At 43.7% G+C, this 20,029-nt stretch overlaps 2 protein-coding genes across 2 annotated transcripts in view; both read left to right on the top strand.

Moving 5' to 3' along the window:
• Positions 1-20,029, top strand: part of cep170aa (centrosomal protein 170Aa) — a 350,414-nt gene that overhangs the window by 200,759 nt on the left and 129,626 nt on the right. The gene's annotated exons all lie outside the window — the stretch shown is intronic.
• Positions 1-20,029, top strand: part of LOC130122398 (AT-rich interactive domain-containing protein 5B-like) — a 76,870-nt gene that overhangs the window by 14,510 nt on the left and 42,331 nt on the right. The window contains exon 4 of the mRNA XM_056291287.1: positions 17,078-17,308. Within this exon, the coding sequence (XP_056147262.1) occupies positions 17,078-17,308 (231 nt within the window). The remainder of the gene's footprint in view (positions 1-17,077; positions 17,309-20,029) is intronic.

The raw sequence follows: 20,029 nt of genomic DNA, 5'->3' as shown, positions 1-20,029 counted from the left end.
AGACAATGCTGTATCGCCCTTGAATACACCCTGGACATTGTTAGAATCTCATACACAAAGAGGACAAGGGGATCAATAATGGATGCTTTGTCGTTCCTCTACACCGGCAATCAATAGGGTTTGATTGTGCTAGTGTGTGTGTGCGTGTGTGATTTTTATGCGTTCTTGCATAAATGGGTGTGTCAGCTCAGTTTCCTAAATGATGTTATTACCCATATCAAGGCTATCTATAAATGTGCTGTGTAGTAGAGAGTGTATGGATTTATCTGTTGTCAGTGTAATGATTGGTTGATGATGCTATTGTTTCTGAGGCATGTGTGTGTCTGAGTGTGTGTGTGTGTGTGTGTGTGTGTGTGTGTACATGCCGCCTGTGTGCAAATATCTGTGTTGCTAATGAGCAGAGCTACCATTAATGACTCTATCAGGCTGTTTCTAAATGCACTTGTCACTCCGGCAGAGAATCTGCCTGCTCAGCACAACTGCTCAGGCTCTGGCAGGGCACCAGACTTACAGAAACACACGCACACACGCACACACACACACACACACACACACACACACACACACACACACACACACACACACACACACACATGCACACTACACGCCAACAGTCTTTGGTGTGCATTCACTTGTTCACTTGCTTATTATTATCATTCTTTTGGCTCCATATTTGGCATGTGGCTATTGTTCATAATCTAACCATAGGAGCGACAGAATGAGAAAAATAGGGAGAGAAATATATCACTTATTCATCAAGGGACTACATGCTGCTCTGAGCAAGGGATTTGCATAGAAATATGAAATATGCCACTGCAATGCTGCTGACTGTTGAAATGAAATATTAATATTCTAAGCGCAGATACCGAGAGTGCCCTTCAAGTGTTCCTCAGCCCGATGTCCATAATATTGTCACAGGTATTTTGGTCATTGTTTATGGGTTATGATTTATTACACTACAGGTCTATGTTTCTTCCAAGACTGTAGTCGGAAGAGCCTGCCTGTGGTATTACCTAAATGATGTATTTGCTGAATGTTATTCCCAGGCTGATCTGTAGCTATGTCAGAGAAATAGGATTGTTCCCCATAACAGGATACTGCAGCAATACCACAGGCTGCACAGAAAACCATTGTGAGCTAAAGAGCAATAAAGTGTGCCATTGTTATCGAGGGAAACTTTTTTTTTCTCCTCATTTTTCCGAGTGCGTATCCTAACTTTTCCTGGCGTGCCGCCAAAGTGAATTAAGCGCACTGCTTTGCATTTGTCTCACAGGCAGCATATGAAAAATGCTGCAAGACAAATTTGTCTTGAATAACAGAATCGCTGTGGAATTGTTCTTGATCTGCATTACACGGGGCGTTGTAGTTTGGTAAGTGAGCAAAGCCCTTTTCTCTGCTTAGAAAAGCGTGAGGGCAGAAACGCCTGCACACAGTAAAGTAATTAATTTGAGAAACAAGTGACCTTGCTCACTATCCTGCTGCATTGGCCGCTGTGACTTTTTTCTTTTTCTTTTTCTTTTTTCTTTTTTTTTTTTGAAACGGCTAGGCAGGGGGAAGATTGGTGTCGTAACTCAAGTACCGTCTTAGGAGAGGCAATGTAGTGTTTCAAAGGTTGGCTGAACCTGGCATGTGATGAGAATAATGTTACTGGGATGTGTGTGGTCCTATGGGACTAAAATTAAATTAAAAAAAAACAGCTTCATATCCACAAATATGGTGACTAATTCAAAATGAATCAAGGTTTTTTTCTGCATCAGATCTCAAAGTGTGCATCAGTATGATACAGTGTGATATTTTATAAAGTCCTTATTGAAATTACAGTAAAATTCACTTCATCAGTCTATGCCAACTATTCACTCAATCCATTTTTTATTGCAGTGATTAGCCCTTCTTTTTACAGTGCAGTCCACTGGGGATTGCTTTGCCAAGGAAGTTTACATTCTGTCCCTCCATCTCTCCTTGGAGGACTGGCCTGATTTTCTTTTTTTCTTTTTTTTTTCCGTTGCCGCCTGATAAAATTGTTTTCTGGTCATATTATACAAGGCTGGGGTATATGAGAGCTGTATCTGCTGATATAGTTTTGTTGCCTTGCGCTGGGAGAAACCGAGAGGGAAAAACACAAAAGGATGATGGTCGCTCACAAAATGGCTCAATAGGCTTCCTGTCTTGTCTTCCTTCACTCCAATCCCTCAGTCAGTGAGGCGCTGAGCAGATTCTGAGTTGAGATGATGCGGAGAATAATGCAAGGTCGTAGCTTGTGACTCCTGCCTTCAAAGAACAGAGCTGGTGTGCCTGACTCCTGCCTTCACCTATCATCTTCAGCTGTTTCATGCCAAAAACAGTCTTGGGACTCAAGTGGCTCTCTGGCAGTAACAGACAACATGCTTACCGAAAAAAATTTAAATAAATAAATCCCCAGCTTAAATAAAACACATTTGCTGCTTTATACTTTGCATCATGTATATTTATAGGCATTTCAAAAGCCTAAACAAAACAATCTTATCGTTTCAGAGTCAACACTGCAACATACATATGTGCAGTAGTCACACTGCAGAGGCAATGCAACGTGCAAATTGGGCCCATCTGTCATGTGAGGCTAAAACGCTTGCTGCTGGATAGAAAACAAGATCCAGCAAGGTCTGCTTTTTTATGATTACTCTTGCAGAAAAATATATCCTAGCGTATCAGACAAATAATATGATTTAGGCTGATTTAATGACTTCTAAAACAACCGCCTCATTTTCCCCTCTAAAATCACCCTTGCTGCACTCTAAAATTATCATTGCAAAAGGAGCTATTAAAGTTAAAAGCTGCATATATATAGTATATGATGAGATTATGCAAGTTTTTTTTATTCTTTGATATTGCAATACATATGGAACAGAACAAATATCACAGTGTTGATTTTTTTTTCTTCAACATCATGCAGCATGTGTTATAATTACTAAATACTATGTTGTCCCCAGAGGTAAAACCACATTGACTTGGCCTGGAGGTGAAGTAAGGAGGTAAGGCACTTGGTTAAATCACTACGTTTCGAGATTCCTTTGTGCCTTATGCACTCAGAGATGGAAGTGCTGTATTTGCCTCTGATGCAATGACTGATCTGTATGCCAGCCAAGGCTCACGTACCCTGGTTGATATCCAGACAATATTTCAGTTGGAACATTTCAATTTGATGTAGAGGGAAGATTTTGTCCCTTTCCAGAGTCTGTTCAGAGCGTTACAGAATGTTTATGTGGGTATAGACGGGTGATAAGGAAATGGACAGAGGCTGACTTCTCATGCTTGATTTGTCTTGGTGACAATAAAGATTGATTTTTTGGGGGGGGGGGGACTTTCAGTCACTATCACACACTTAAAATGTTTTATGTTTCGACTGCGAGTTGAAGAGGTAGAGGTGTTTTCATGGAAGAGATAAAGGGGGGGGACGTGTTGTGGCGTTACATGAGTAATGTTGAGACTCCAAAAAGAGAAGAGAATCTTTCGCTTTTCTGCACACTGTTCAAGTATGTGGCGGATTGTGTTGCCTGCGCATGTTTGCTTTCCCATTCCTCAGACATATTTGCCTCCTCTTCTGCGATTTCCGCAGAACTAATTCCAGAAACTGTCCAAAATCCCTTTGAAGTAATCTAATGGAGTGTATGTATTGATTAAATGTCTCTCTGCCCTCCTATCCCTCTTATTTTTCGCTGGTGGTGTTTTTATTTATTTATTTGTTTATTTATTTATTTTTATTTATTTTTCTCTGGCAATGGGTTTATAGTAGTATCTTCTTCATTATGCTCAAACCTGTAGGAGAGAGAATCACAAGCTGTTTTCCTCACTGATCTGCTCATATCATTAATTCCCTTCTGACTGGGGTCTGGCCAGAAGCCAGAGAATTCTAAATCTGTAAGCAGTAAATTGTGTGGCGGGGTGGAAAAATCTATTAGATGTTTGAGCATGCCTCGAATTTGAATAAGAGAGGGAGAGAGAGAGAGACAGTGAGAGAGAGGGAGAGAGGGAGAGAAAGAGAGAGAGAGAGGCACACCCAAGCCATATCCTGTTCTGGCTCGCATTGTAATCAAATTCAGCTTCTTTGGATGGCTATATTCATTAATAATTTGTGTTATTTTATTTCTGGACTGTCACATTATGTGTTTTTTCTACCGTGTGCGTGGGAGGGGTTGAGTGGTGGTGGGGTTGGGGGTGGGGGTGGGAAGGGGGGGCGGTTAAACAATGAGAGTGGCCTTAGACAAAATGAAGAGCTCTGGCGCTCTATTAGCGGGGTCTGAAACTACAGCTCTGTCTCTCTTCCCTCCATTAGTCAGGTCTGGAACAACAGAGATGCTATTGATGTGACCTCTGCAAGAGATTTTAAAGAGAGAGAGAGAGAGGGCGAGAGAGAGAGAGAGAGAGCGAATGAGAGCACAGTCCTCTCATTACCGCGTGTCTCTTCCAAACGTTTCCTAATCTATTTATTGTTTATCAAATCACTTTTATTGGAGTCACTGAAATATGTAATGAACCGTCATCAGATGCAGATAAAAACACCGGTTCTTGAATGTTTGTTGTGTCTTTCATTAGGTGCCAGTTGCAGTTATGCAAGCACTCTTGCAGAGACATTGCCCAAGCACAAAATGATGTAAATGGTGAATTAGTAGTAAGTCTGACAGCCGGATGTTCATTTGAAGCATTACAGCGACATAAATATTTCAATGGAAAAGTTGTTTTTCATATCTCGCTCCATATCTCCACTGATCATCTTTTCACTTTCAGTTCTGTGTGCAGCTGAGCCACACAGATCTACAAAATCACATTCTGCCTACAGTTAGATATAGCGAAGCGCCAGAGTGCTGCCTTAGTAGGAGTATTACACCTCCCAGATTGTACGTATAACAACTCTGCATATTTCATGAGCATGCTAGTCCATCTGCTTTATGAATGCATGTAAATCTCTGCTCTGTCTGTCTGGGGATATCAAAAATGGTGATAAACTGACTCACGTTGTGTTTTTTTTAGTTCAAATAAATTGATGATGAACAAAATGTGCACAACCAAGAAAGGGCACTGATGAATGGCACAAGATAAGCTGTTCTTCATTAGTACATGATGTGCAGTACAGATACTTCAGTAGAGTTCATGTTACAGTTTAGTCTAGATTTCATTACCCGGGTTGCTCTTTTGACAACTACTAGATTTACGAAACTTACAATTTTGAGTGGCTTTCTGCCAGTGGGTGATTTTTCAAGGCTACTGGTAAATAGTCTGGTTTTATAACTTTAGCCATCAATCAGTTTGATGTATGGCTATAAACAGACAGCAGTGAAACTAAAACTACCTTTCAGGTAGTTTTAGTCTCACTGCTATCTGTTTATAGCAGTGAGCCATTTACGCCGGTGTACTTGCACCATCTCATAATGACGCGGCAGACTAGACTCTTGCTTCTGCACTTTCTGAGACAGTTGCTAATAACGAAACTATATCTAAGAGAGAACGGCACAAATCGTTCCTGATAAAAGAATTTGATAAAGGAAAAAAAACACCTATTGCGCCATATGACTATTTAATTGTACCTTAATCCAGCCGGTAGTAAAAACACTGAGTGACACTGAACTTTAATCTATAGACTGCAGAGCAGAACAGATGCCTGAGCGTCTCGAGCCAGGCTGCAGGGTAAACACACTGTGAGATAGACTTTTACTGTTGTAGAAATAACATATTGTTCAATTCACAGCACAGAGGTAATTCATTTCTCCTGCAGTGAAACATAATTGCAATGAGGGCTTTTATAGATTCCAGACATTTGTAGGGGCAGTGTACACTGTGTGTGTGTGTGTGTGTGTGTGTGTGTTGTACATGCACACATACACACTTGCACTTGGCGAGCGTAGCGGCGCCTGATTTTTTTTTTTTTTACACAAAAAAAAACCCAGCCCTACAAAATGGCATTACGTGTGTTTGTAAAATATCTTGGTTTCAGATGGTGCAATATATTTTGGTTTCTTTGATTTATGAAGTGCGATAGCCCTTTTAGGGAAAGCTGTGGCTGGAAACAATAGATCATTGATGCCTCTCTGTCCTCCTTCCCAACCTGTCAGTCTATTTCCTTGTTATGTACTGGCCTCAGGAGCACTTGGCAAGATAAGTGGCATTTACCCACACTTGTTATTTTCCCTGATTTTCCCCTCAGTTACAATCCGGAGAATGCTGTTGATTCATTTGATTTGTGGAAGAACAATATTCGGGGTTAACAATGTGCCTGTTATGTTTCCACACGTCCTCGGCTGTAGATGGAGTTGCAATTGTTGTTGATGAATTGAAATGAAAGACCAATACAGAGATAAAGCTGACCGTTTCCATAATAGGAGGTGAGAATTATTACCAAGAATGATAAGAATTTGTATATATATATATATATCTAGAGAGAGAGAGAGAGAGATGTGTGTATGTACCTGCTCATATATATATATATATATATACACACACACACACACGCACACACATATATACATCTATAGATATGTATGTATGTATGTGTGTGTGTGTATACTATGTGTGTGTATATATGTATAAATGTGCATATATGTGTGTATGTGTGTGTGTGTGTGTGTGTGTGTGTATGTATGTATATATACACACAAGCCTGTTTCATACCATAAGCAATCACATGGCATGAAACAGGTTTGTACTGTGTCATAAGGAATTTACTTGACTCGCTGGATTATGTTGCTCCTTATTTGTTGAGCACTTTCCCTACTGTTGAGTGTTTCTTTTAACAAAGTTATAAATATATATATATGGATATGGATATGTATGTATGTATGTATGTATGTATGTATGTATGTATGTATGTATGTATGTATGTATGTATAGTTGTAAAAATGACTGCTGGTGTTCCACTATATTTACATATTCCACAAGATAACGTCCCTGCTGGTTTTGCAGCATTACCTACCAGCTCTTTTGAAGGGATTTGGTTATGAACTGAGCCGGCCAGGGAACTTCAAAAGCAGATCACTGGCTCTGAAAGGCAACTATTGTGAGAGTTTTTTTTTTGAGAGAGAGTTTTTCTTTGTTTGTTTTGAGTGAGATTAGAATGTGTAATCACAGCTCATTTCACAGCAGTGCGCGCATGAGAAAATCCTACGCTTAGCTTTTTTTTTTCTTCTTTTTTTTTGGGGGGGGGTTTCATTTGCGCAGCTTCAATTTGCCTTATTCCCATAACAGTGCCATAACAAGGAATCCGAACAGATGGCTCTGGTTTTTATTGACATATTGCTATCTGTAAACTCTCCCTCTAAGCCACAGACTAAAGCATCTCCCCTTGGGGAGCGCTCAGGCTCTAGTTGTTATCATATGCTGCTAATGTCAGTCTATTCTTTGCCACATTGTCGAGTCCTTCAGCTAAATAAATCCGATGTAAATTACGTACTGCGCTGGATGTAATTATTGAAAAGGGTTCCAGTTGGCTTAACGCTGCGGACTGTTTATTCAAAGCCTTCCTTCTCTGTTCAGATGTGCTGATAGAGGGAGAGAGAGAGAGAGAGAGAGAGAGAAAAGAGTGAGAGAGAGAGAGAGGTTCTTATATAATGACAGGAATCACAATGGAGTCACGCTGAATGACAACCTCCCCTCCTCTCCCCTCCCCTCCCTCCTTCCTTTTCTCTCTCATTATAGTTTTCACCACTGGGAAACCTGCGTGTCCCAAATAGCCTCTAGTAGTGTTCTTTCCTCTCTCCGGCCCCTCCTCCCCATGACCCTCTAAACTCTTTTTGTTCCATTCTTTCTCTGAAAGCATATTAAATCATGTTTCCTTTAAAGCCAACGTACGCCCCGAGAATTCAGCCTAGGTCGATAGCGGGCGCCCATCGCTGAGGAAACGCATGGCAACTTTGATCTGGAATGATGTGTAAAGTCCTCGCCTGACCCAATTCCCAATCTCCTGATAAGATGTGTGTGTGTGTGTGTGTGTGTGTGTGTGTGTGTGTGTGTGTGTGCGCGTGTGCGTGTGTGTTCCCCCCCCCCTCCTTCTTTCCCTTCCCTAACCAGACCTTCCTGTGGAATTTGTTCAAATGGGAACTCGCTTTCCCCATTAAAGATACATTTAAAGCCAAACATGTCATCCGTTTCATTCTGCAGGAGGCAAGAAGATCTGTTTGGGGGATAATGCTGTCTACTAGAGGCTGAGTGGAGGAAACACTCTCTTTATATAAGCCTCTCTCTCTCTCTCTCTCCTCTCTATCGCTCTCTTTCTGTGTGTGTGTTTGTGTGTGTGTGTTTGTGTGTGTGACAACCTCGGAGATCCTGATCACAGCTGCTCAATTGAGTTTGTGTCGGACAGGGCTGCGTGACAAATGAGAGCGGCCGTCATAGCAGATAGAGTATCATCACCTGGGTGTAAAAGCTTTTAAGCTCGGTCGTAGAGAGGGGGCAGATGCATTGAGGGGTTTTTTCCCCATTCTTCCTTTCTTTCATTTGTGTATAGTCAAAACCGCACGGTAATTCTGCACCCAAGGCCGCGATACTTGATTAATTTTTTTTTCTTCCCCCGGTGGTATTTCTCACATCGTAGAGCAAGAGTTCTTGTAGAGCAGCTTGTTTTTATCTCTCGCTCTGAATGGAGTACTCAGAAAAGTGAGACAACACCACCACCACCACCAACCCCCCACCCCCACCCCACCCGCCGCCACACACACACACATATACACACATAGAAACATGGCTAGTCAGTCATTAGTCAGGATCTAGCTTTGGGACCAGACAGTGAACAGTGTTTAGTGCCAATCCATCACAACACAATAGCAGAACAACATGTTGACCGTCAGCCCTTCTCCTCTTCTCCTCACAAACCTGTGTTTCTCATCTTTGGCTGCAGCCTGCCCTTGTCAGTAATGGTGACTGTGGGCCTATGGCCCCGTGGTAATCACGGTCTCAGCTCTTTCTCGCTATGATTGTGGTTATTCCAAGCGGCCGAAGCTATAATTTCATTTTGGGCAAGAAAGGGGCCCTTCGGAGCATTCCGATAGCTGCCTTTGTCATGCGGCCCCTGTTGTTGTTGTTTTTTTGTTTTGTTTGTTTGTTTGTTTTTTCCCCCCCGATAGTCAAAAGAAGCAATTTGGGGGTTTTGACAAGGAGCCCCCCCCCTGAATAATTCCGTCATGTATTACAGGACCTATTAAATGCAAACTTTTCAATCTGGCAATCAATAAGGCAGGCAGCTTACTCTGGCCCCGTGCCAGACGCATTAGGGCTGCGAGCGATGGTTGCTAGGGAGCAAAGCCTGCTCCAGGGAAAGAATGTTTAATGTAATAGAATCACATAAATCAACTGAAGGAAAGCGCTTGTGTTGTTTTTCCCCCCACTTCTCCTCTCTCTTCTCCTCCTCTCTTCTCCTCCTCTCTTCTCTTCCCTTCCCTTCTCTTCTCTTCTCATCAACTGAAATCATTTGATATGGGTGTGTGTTTCTGAAAATGTGGTTTTGCCATTCCTACCCCCCCTTTGCCCCCCCCCCGCCTCTGTCTCTGTCAACCACAGGAACATCTGGGATAGAATTAAGTGGAGTGTAGTTGAGTTTTATGTGCAAGCGCAAGTGTGTGTGTGTGTGTGTGTGTGTGTGTGTGTGTGTGTGTGTGCATGCCAATGTGCTCGTGCACATGCGCGCGCCCGGGCCGTGTTTTTGTATGCATAGCTGTGTGTCCCCAGTCCTTGTGCTGCTCACTTGAATAAACTGAGGTGAAAATTATATAAACATTTCTCTTTCTCTGTTTTTTTTTTTCTTTTTTCTTTTTTTTTTCTTTCTTCTTCTTCTTCTTTTTTGCTACAGCCTGCTGCCCCACCCCGCTGAAATAAGCCAGTCACTTTACTGCTTTACCATAATTAAGAACAGGAGCATACATGCACAAAGGGCTCTCTCTCTCTCCCTCTCCCTCTCTCTCTCTCTCCCTCTCTCTCCCTCTCCCTCTCCCTCTCTCTCTCCCTCTCTCTCCCTCTCCCTCTCTCTCTCTCTCCCTCTCTCTCTCCCTCTCCCTCTCCCTCTCTCTCTCCCTCTCTCTCCAGTTTCAATAGAACATTTCCTCTGGGTGTTAGTGCCCTTTTGAGGGAACGATTCCCTTTGAAGAGTTAGCACACAGACATGTCTTGTGAATGTAAAAGCTTGATATCTCTTAAAGGATTTTGTGCGTGTGTGTGTGCATGCGTGTGTGTGTGTGTGCACGTGCACGCCACGTACAGCCTATGTTACGGGCAGAGGAAAGACGAGTCAGCGCCTATGACTGATGCGCTGTTAATATCTGACGGCCACTGAGTCATTTGCAGACAGCGTTGTTATGTTACGCAACGCCGTCGGATGGATATGAATGGAATGCAGACGCTCGCTTCCTTTAAACAAAGGAAAATCCACTGTTTGTGACATGTTTTGTGATCGCACTGCCTTTGGTTTGTTTCGACACGCTAATTTATTGATGGGGTTTGTTATGCATGATTAATGACAATAACGCGCAGCGGAGATCACCCGGCGATTAGGGCTGTGTTACAGTGCGTTTGGTTTCATCCCCCAGATATCGTCGTCATACACGGCTTAAATAAGCAATGAATCATGCAAATGAAATACATTTGTTACATTGTTTTTTTTTTCTCCCCCTTCAAAGAAAACACAAGGTCACCGTAGCTTATAATGCAGCGATATTCCCTCCCCACGCATCATTTCCATTTGGTGTCATTGACAGATGCTGTTCTGTTTTTATTTGGTCAGGTTTCAATAACATGAAACCAACTGCCAGATCGGGTGCCTGCTGCTGCTTATACAGCCCCCTCTCAGTGTCATGTCCCATTGTAGAGAGAGAGAGAGCGAGAGAGGGAGAGAGAGAGAAAGAGGGAGAGAGAGAGAGAGCTTTCGTTTGATATTCTCTCTCCATCCTCCCGGCTTTCTGCTCCTGTGCTCTGTATTGATCTCAGAGGTTGCCCTGTTTCCATTTAGCCCCGCTCATAATATAAAACACATCTCAGATTCATCCGCTTCTCTCGCTCCCTCTCTCCTTCTCTCTCCCTCTCTCTCTCTCTCTCCCTCTCTGTTCCCCCCTCCTCTCTCTCTCCCTCTCTCCTTCTCTCTCTCCCTCTCTCTGCTCGCTCTCTCGCTCTCCCCTCTCTCCTCTCTCTCACCTCCCTCCCTCCCTCTCCTCTCTCTCTCGCCCTCTCTCTCCCTTGCCTCTCTCGCTCTCTCTTCTCCCTCTCCTCTCTCTCTCAATTCAATTCAATATTTGCTTTATTGGCATGACTTACGTTTTTGTACATATTGCCAGTGTACAAAAACTCTCTCCTTCGCCTCTCTCTCTCTCGCTTGCTCTCTCTCCCTCTCTCCTTCTCTCTCAACTCCTGTCTTTGCACACTTTCTTTTCGCTTTTTTCCCCCCTCATCCGTCTCTCGTTTTCTCCCATCTTTGTCCCACTCTCACCCCATCGTTTTTGTTTTCATTACATTTGCTTTTTTAAAGACTTTGCAACTTGTTTCAGTGTAACTACTCCAGCGGGGGAAGGAAAGGGAAAAAAAGAAAGAAGAAAACTCAAATATGAATGTGACATTATTGGCTCTGGATTACATGCTTTGCTGTATTTTGCTAACCCCACAAAAGCAGAAGGGGGATCCAGTGAAATTCCTTGGTGAGCCAGATAGTGTGGAAATGTTGACAACAGCAAATTTGAGCCGAGTGAATGATTTAAGGACTACAGCGGGTGACAGATAGCAAGAGGGTAATGGTTTTCAGCTTTTCTCCCGCTGGTCTGTGAAAGAACGAGCTAATAATGACCGCATTTGGCCAGAAGATCTTGTCGGACGGAGAGCTCATGACCGTTTTGATTATTCCTAAGCTTGGTCGAATGTAAACAACGCAGCTTACACGGGGCCCCGATTCGCTTCGCTTTTAAAACCTTCGCCGCGATCCTCACATTACATCCAGATTTGGTTTTAGCTCGTGAAAAACTGTTGCAGGAATTCTCCGAAGGGAGCAATGGATCTCAAAAATGCAGCAGTAAATCAACCTGCTCCTGGGGCAGCCTTGTTAGAAATTCAGCGTTATCGATGATGTTTCATCTAACATTTCTGCAGCTATTCATCCAGCTGAGCAGCTGCTTGAACTGTAGTTAATGAGTTTCGTGTTTCTGAGATTTCCTTTATGACTCATAATATATCACACATGCAATGAAAGCCGCTCCAACCTTCCCTTAGTGTAATTATACAAACTATACTTTAATTTTTCCCGGTGTAATACAGTGTGCGTAAGAGCGTGTCCTTCATGCCCCATCTCACTGCTGTCCCTCTTACATAGACTCTCTGCACTCTCTCCCCCCCTCCTTTTCTCCCTAATTGTATCCGGCCAATTACCCCACTCTTCCGAGCCGTCCCGGTCGCTGCTCCACCCCCTCTGCCGATCCAGGGGGCTGCAGACTACCACATGCCTCCTCCGATACATGTGGAGTCGCCAGCCGCTTCTTTTCACCTGACAGTAAAGAGTTTCACCAGGGGAACGTAGCACGGGGGGAGGATCACGCTATTCCCCCCCTGGTCCCCCTTTCCCCCTCAACAGACGCCCCAACCGACCAGAGGAGGCGCCAGTGCAGTGGCCAGGACACATACCCACATCCGGCTTCCCACCCACAGACACGGCCAGTTGTGTCTGTAGGGACACCCAACCAAGCCAGGGGATTCGAACCAGTGATCCCCGTGTTGGTAGGCAACGGAATAGACTGCTGCCCTACCCAGATGCCCTCTCTCTGCACTCTTCCTGTCATGGAAATAATAAGGAAGAACCGGACAATATGAGATCCATGCTGTTGTTGTTAAAAGCACAAAATGGATGTATCTGCCCTGTTTTCCATTATTGGGAGTATTGTACTGTATGCGTGTGGTAGTGCTGTTTTGAGTTAGGTCTAGAACTTTAATTTTACTGTGACAGTGGATCTCATGACAGCTTTGGCTTACAGGCTAAAACACTGCCGGCTTGATCATGTCAGTCCAACAATGACATCATTCATTTGCCTCCTCTATATGTGTGTATATATATATATATATATATATATATATATATATATATATATATATATAGGAGTCTGAAGGGACGACTGCATTTATAGAAGGGAATTTTCAATTGCTCTTTTCTTTTTTTATACTGGTCTTTTTTTAATTTCGTGAACTGCTTTACAGAGCAGAATTAGGTTACAAAATGCCTTAGGAGCTAACTGAAAGGGCAACTGTTATTGCTTGTTTTTGTTCACGAGTGCCTTATCGTCCTTTGCCGGTTGTGAGTGTACCAATGGCAGAAGTACTGGAGAAGAATAATGTTTGTGCACCTGAGTGGTTTTGCATGACGTTGGCCTTAGATAAAAAGAAAGGATATAGTTATCGTTCAGTTTAGCTCCGTTTCATTTGCATATCCTCTGTAATTTTTTTTTCTCTCCCTTGGGTGGTGTTTCATAAGTTGACACAGTTCTACCAAACCACACCAGGCTCACAGTGTTTGATTTGTTAAATTATTCCAAGAAGACTTTGACCGAGGCGTTTTCACACAGCCTGACATTGTTTTTGATTTTGCACTCAGTATTGTCTTGCCACCACTGTGTGATTTCCATGAGACCGTAGTGATTTTTTAATATAATCCAGCCCATACAAGTGATGTGGCCAAACAAAATACAAATTGTAGCACACTGGTGTTTTTTATTATTCGGTAATAGTAGAACATCCTACAATTTACAGTGCTAAGGACTGAGATCAAACATTGCCAGACTGAATGCAGATTGTTCGAAGTTTTTTGGGAGGGGGATTTTCCCCCCTTTTTCTCCCCAGTTGTACCTGTCCCCACTCTTCCGAGCCATCCCAGTCGCTGCTCCACCTCCTCTGCCAGTCCAGGGAGGGCTGCAGACTACCACACGCCTCCTCCGATGCATGTGGAGTCACCAGCCGCTTCTTTTCACCTGACAGTGAGGAGTTTCGCCAGGGGGATGTAGCGCATGGGAGGATCAGGCTGTCCCCCCCCCCACCCCGAACAGGTGCCCCAACCGGCCAGAGGAGGCGCTAGTGCAGCGACCAGGACACATACCCACATCCGGCTTCCCACCTGCACACACAGCCAGTCGTGTCTGTAGGGATGCCCGACCAAGCCGGAGGTAACACGGGGATTCAAATCGGCGATGCCCATGTTGGTAGGCAACGGAATAGACTGCCACGCCACCGGGACGCCCCCAAGTATAGTTTGATATCTTGAAGTGAATCCCTTTCATATGTACTCTTGTATATAAACATGTTTATTAAGGCAACACTCTGCTGCAACCCTAGGGGCTGGGTCTGTGCTAATAAGCACTATTACTATATTAATGTAGAACATGCAAGACACATAATCTGCTGTGTTACAATCTATTGAGTGCGGCATTGGCTGGTTGTTGCAATGTCAGCTGTCCTGTCGAGCATTTATGACCCTGACACTATTGTAGTTTATGAGGTCAGGAGCTTTACGATGCGTTCTCAAAATAATCTGCTGCACCACAGCTGTTTGATCAACACACTATACAGCGAAACCCTCAAGGACCGGAGAAGCGAGGGCTAAGCCAATAGTGAGGAGGAGGAGAGAGAGGGAAACACAGAGGAAGAAAGGAGAGAAATGGAATATAACCAAGAAAGGAAAATAAGATAAAAAGAGAGCCTGAGAGAGAAAAAGAAAGGCCTGTGACAGAGAGGGAACGAGAGAGAGAAATTGCATAATCTTCTCTCTGAGTCTTTCAGCTCTCCAGTGATAGAGCCAAGGCCCCAACCAATTAGAAGGCTAACATTAAGATAAGGACGTCCTTTATTTGTAAAGGTCGGGCTTTATGAACAAAAGGATTTTAAAGTGAACAACTCGATATACATTGCGCACACATACACACATATAATATCTTAAACAAAATAAAACCTACATGTTCATGCACGTACAAGTGTTGGCTCTAGATGTGTGCAGAAAACAATGGTAGTAGACCCACAAACCTGCAGATTCACATGTAGGTGTATGCACAGGCTTGCATGCCTGCATGCATATGCAAGAAAGTCCCTACACCTGCAGAGACACATACGGATGCACAAAACACACGCACACACACACACACGCGCGCACACACTTTACAGGCCTTTGTTCAGTTATTAATGCCCCACGGCTCTCTCTAAATTGAATCTAATCAAGTGAAATGCTTGAAATGCTGCGAGGATCCTCGGGAGAAAGAGCAGGTCTGACGGTGACCGCTTACAATAAAATCCCTGACATTTTGAAACAAAGCTCCCTCTACCTCTGAGCTGTAATTGCAAATGACATCTGGTGCCATCTATGATGAAAGTGTGTTTGTGTATAAGTGTGTCAACTTTCACGGTTAGTGTGTTTGTGCATGTGTGCGCGAGTATATTGTTGTCTGTGTGAGGTGTTTGTGCGTGTGTGTGTGGTCTGTAAGTTATATCACGCAGGTGGAATGGTTCTTATCCTTTCATTTTCAGGTGTTAGTCGGATATAGCAGATATAATTACTGTAATTGTGCAAGATGCAGCTGCTGAAAATATGGTATGAACGGTGACCTTGTTCTGTTGCTCCTGCACATTTAATGATATTTGTGGCCGGCAGAGAAGTGACACCAAACTGGGAAAATATCTTCAAACAGATCTGTGAAACTGGTTGGTTTGCCAGAAAGGAAGCAACAGCCAACATATCAACATTGGCCAGGCTAGCAGATATTCCCTTTGCTGTCCTTAGGGCTTTGTATCAGCAAGCAGCCATATACGGATGAGCCAAAACATTATGACCACCTGCCAAATATGCTGTTGGTTCTCTGTGTGCCGCCAAAATAGCACCGACCCGCCAAGGCATTGACTCTACAAGACCCCTGAAGGTGTCCTGTGGTGTCTGGCACCAAAACGTTAGCAGCAGATCCTTCAAGTCCTGTAAGTTGCAAGGTGGAGCCGACGCCGCAGTCTGACGTGGATAGGACTTGTCAATACAATACATTTCACAGATGCTCACCCTGCAGACCCCAACCTAGTCTACAGTGGTGATTAGGTTGGTGGCACGTGTCAAATTGATGTCCACATGAATGGCTGGACCCAGGGTTTCCCAGCAGAATATTGCCCAGAGCCATCACACTACCTCCACCGGCTTGCCGTCATCCCACAGTGCATCCTGGTGCCATCACTTCCCCAGGTAAACGGTGCACACGTACATGGCCATCCACGTGATCTAAAAGAAAACGGGACTCATCGGACCGGGTGAGCTTCTTCCACTGCTCCAAGGTCCAGCTCTGATACTCATGTGCCCATTGTAGATGATTTAAGCAGTAGACCAGGGTCATCATGGGTACCCTGACCGGTCTTCGGCTACGCAGCACCATATGCAGCAGGTTTCGATTCACCTGGGTGGTCATAATGTTTTGGCTCATCAGTGTATTTAGTCGCATTATGCTTCAGGCAAGCTGACATATTATGTAAAACACCTTTAATGACACTTTACGTACACATTTTCTCATTTTGCTGACACATTCGTTCAGTGAAACTTGCAATGACTGCAGCAAAGTAAAATGACATTATATTACATCTGCATCTATATTACAATAAACCCCTGTCAAAGAGTGCAAGCCACAGCATTCTTCTATTAGATGTAAATAGGCCAGTGGCCAAAGAAGGGTCAGAATAAAGGGAACTAAAGTGATGAAGAGAAGTAAAGCCATGAAATTAATTTTGTCTCCGCTTAATCTTTGGCCCACAAGTTGTCATGAAGTTGTCAGTCAACATCACTCAGGATTTTGAAATATTTTTCCTATGACTGTAGGCTGCCTTAATCAGCACAGACAGTTTTCAGTCTCGGGAAGATGTAAAGCTGTGCTACATTCCTCTTTTTTCATAGAGTACAAAAAAAAAATTCAGACCTCTTAATATACTTAAACTGTGTTATTTAACTCTACAAAAGCACAAAGACCCTATTAATTTCTAAAAGGGCTTTCCTCTCGATCTCTGCTCTTCTTCAGTAACTTGGTCAGGTTTCGGTGTGATATCCATTGACATCCTATGTGTTTGCCTATGTTCATTTGTCTTCCAGGCCAAGAGGAGGATGGCCGCAGGGTTTTGGTACTGAGTTACCCGCAGTATTGCCGCTACCGCTCGATCCAGGCCCGGCTCAAGGAGCAGCCGTCCTCCCTGCTCACGGACCACACGGTGCTGGCACTTGGTGGCATCGCCACATTGGGAGGCAACACGAGGATCCTATACTGCCGGGAAACCTTCGAGCACCCGGCCCTGCTTCAGAACGAGAGCGTCTGCGATGAATTCGGTAAGTGTTTACGAAGGAGGTTTTATCGGCAGACCTGGGTGATGATGATGAATGTCAGACGAGGAACCCAGTTTTTTCATTTGAGCCTTTTATCGGCCCCAATATTGGTGTTTGCTTGGCAATGCAGTTGCAGTGTAATACATTGCCTCAAGGTATACAATCACACCTGCGCTAAATTCTCCAAAATGTTGAGTTTATTGTGTTTAGATCATTGAGATAATAAGACGGGCTGCATCTGAAAACTTGACTCTATTAGGTAGTTTGACTACATCCTTTAAGTTACTTATTAGTATTTGTCTCAGTTTGCTTTGAGTATGAAATGGATGATATTTTTCACTTTTGGCTCAGCCCATGTGGTTTCTGTTATAATACACGATACCAACAATGAACAAAAAAATGGTTAAACATGGGGCGTCCAAGTAGCGTGGCGGTCTATTCCGTTGCCTACCAATATGGGGATCGCCGGTTCGAATCCCCGTGTTACCTCCGGCTTGGTCGGGCGTCCCTACAGGCACAATTAGCTGCGTCTGCAAGTGGGAAACCAGATGTGGGTATGTGTCCTGCTCACTGCACTAGCGCCTCCTCTGGCCGGTCAGGGCACCTGTTCAGGGGGGAGGGGGGACTGAGGGGAATAGCGCGATCCTCCCCCTGGCGAAACTCCTCACTGTCAGGTGAAAAGAAGCGGATGGCGACTCCACCTGTATTGGTAGAGGCATGTGGTAGTCTGGGGCCCTCCGCGGATCGGCAGAGGAGGTGGAGCAGCAACCGGGATGGCTCGGAAAGAGTGGAGTAATTGGCTGGCTACAACTGGGGGGGAAAGGGGGGGGTTAAAGATGGTGGACAAATAGTACCACGATAGCTCTGATTCTTTAAATACCATCCTTATATTTATTATATTACATGAGAATTGATGACTTACTTAATTGACTAAATTGTTTGTAATTTTAACTGCTTAACATTTAACTTAAGCATTTCAATTCCATCCAGATTCCGTGGTCTCTCTTCTCTCATTAGTCGCCACGGCTTTGTTTGTGCGTCGAAACCCTGTTCTCTTTGTTGAAAACCTGAATGAATCCAGGCTATCTGGAGTAACCGAGAACCGGCTTTGGATCAATGTTGATGCTAATTCGGTTAATTAAGGCCCGGATTGGAATTCAATGCAATACTTGAGAAGTGTCCATCATCTGCTATTAAGGCTTTTCAGTATGCTCGTTGAATTTTATTTCATTTCATTCGCGTTGCCGCAGAGGGGTCATTCTGCTGATGGGTACAAGTGGCCACTGTTCAAACGCCACGGCAAGTCGACGCCTATGAAAAGCAACCCTGTGGTTCACGCGAGGAATTTCGAAGTGCTGAAACACGTCTCTCTGCCACTCACAATACCTTTTCTGTGCCTCGTTAATCAAACGCGTTTTATTAACCCCCGGGTTTGGGCAAAAACAATGAAACCCGGGAATCATCGCTCTTTATGTTTCCTATTCTCAGTGGCTCTGCGGTGCTATTTTTTTATTTTATTTTATTATTTTTTTTGTGCTGCGTCAGTTTGGCGGTCACAATAGCGGTTCCTCTGGTCAAAAAAAAATCATTGTTTTTCTTTTCCTGTAAATTTGCCAATAGGTAATTGTGTTTTAAGAGAGCAGTAGAGGTGAGACCAGAAGGGAAAACGGTTTTAGGCATAGGAAAAGAAGTTATGAATAGCAACGCTAACATCCTGTGGCTGCTGTTGCTCATTCCCTTGGCTCAATAATGCCATTCCTCAGTGAGCCACATTTAAGCTAAAGGTTTATTTTCAGTGCCCAGGGGAGTTCTAGCTTCTTGACTCAGGCAAACCAGCTTGCTAATGTTATTCACTCGAAGGTTTACCAGGTCAAAAATTTAAAAAAAAGAGAGAGAAATACTTTAATTTCTGCAGGAGCTGCTGCTAGGTGACTAGTGTGTTTCAAAACAGAGGTCTATAATTGTCATCACTCTGTGAACTAAACTACAGACTCAAGGGCACAACAACTCGACTCATAACTCAAGCAGGACCCACACACACATACACACGTGCACACACACACGTGCGGACACACAGAGAGCCACTGAATACAATTCTGTGTTCTTTGACAGGCTCCTCATATAAACTCTAAAATACCACACATTAAAACCCAGCTTTATTAGAATAAATACAGCCACTGTAAATGAAAGAAAAGGACTCAAATCAGCAGCTGTAAAATAAAAGGAATAAGAAATCGACTTAGGGGAGCAATTTTAAGGTTTTTTTTTCCTTCCATGCTTCCCCTGATGCTAATTCTGACCTTTGGATTCAGCTAAATCTGCTGTGGCAGCTCTAATAGCTGTCCTCTTGTCAAGGCTAATTCATGAAAGTGTGTCAGGCTACCTCAGGGGGTAGAGGAGAGAGCTGGGCAAGAGGAGGGAAATAATGTGCCCTTGTAGAGTTTCAACAAGTCTGTTGGTGCAGTATTATGTGAAACATAACTATTATAACTATTGCTCACAGGGGTTATGGTGGGTTGCACTCCATCATCAAACCTAGCTCCCTCGTTTTAGCGTAAGCACGTCATTATGTCTGGAGTATTATTATTTTATTACATCTTTCGGTGATGTGCATATTTCAGTATGATTTGGCTGAACCGGGAAAGGTGATTCTGGGTTATGCTGCCATTCAAAATGGGGATAGAAATGAGGGCTTGAAGTGAGGTCATCCCTAATGCACCGGCT

Source organism: Lampris incognitus, chromosome 13 (assembly GCF_029633865.1).
Source record: "Lampris incognitus isolate fLamInc1 chromosome 13, fLamInc1.hap2, whole genome shotgun sequence".
NCBI classification, from domain to species: domain Eukaryota; kingdom Metazoa; phylum Chordata; class Actinopteri; order Lampriformes; family Lampridae; genus Lampris; species Lampris incognitus.
This window is presented reverse-complemented; position numbering and strand designations above follow the sequence as displayed.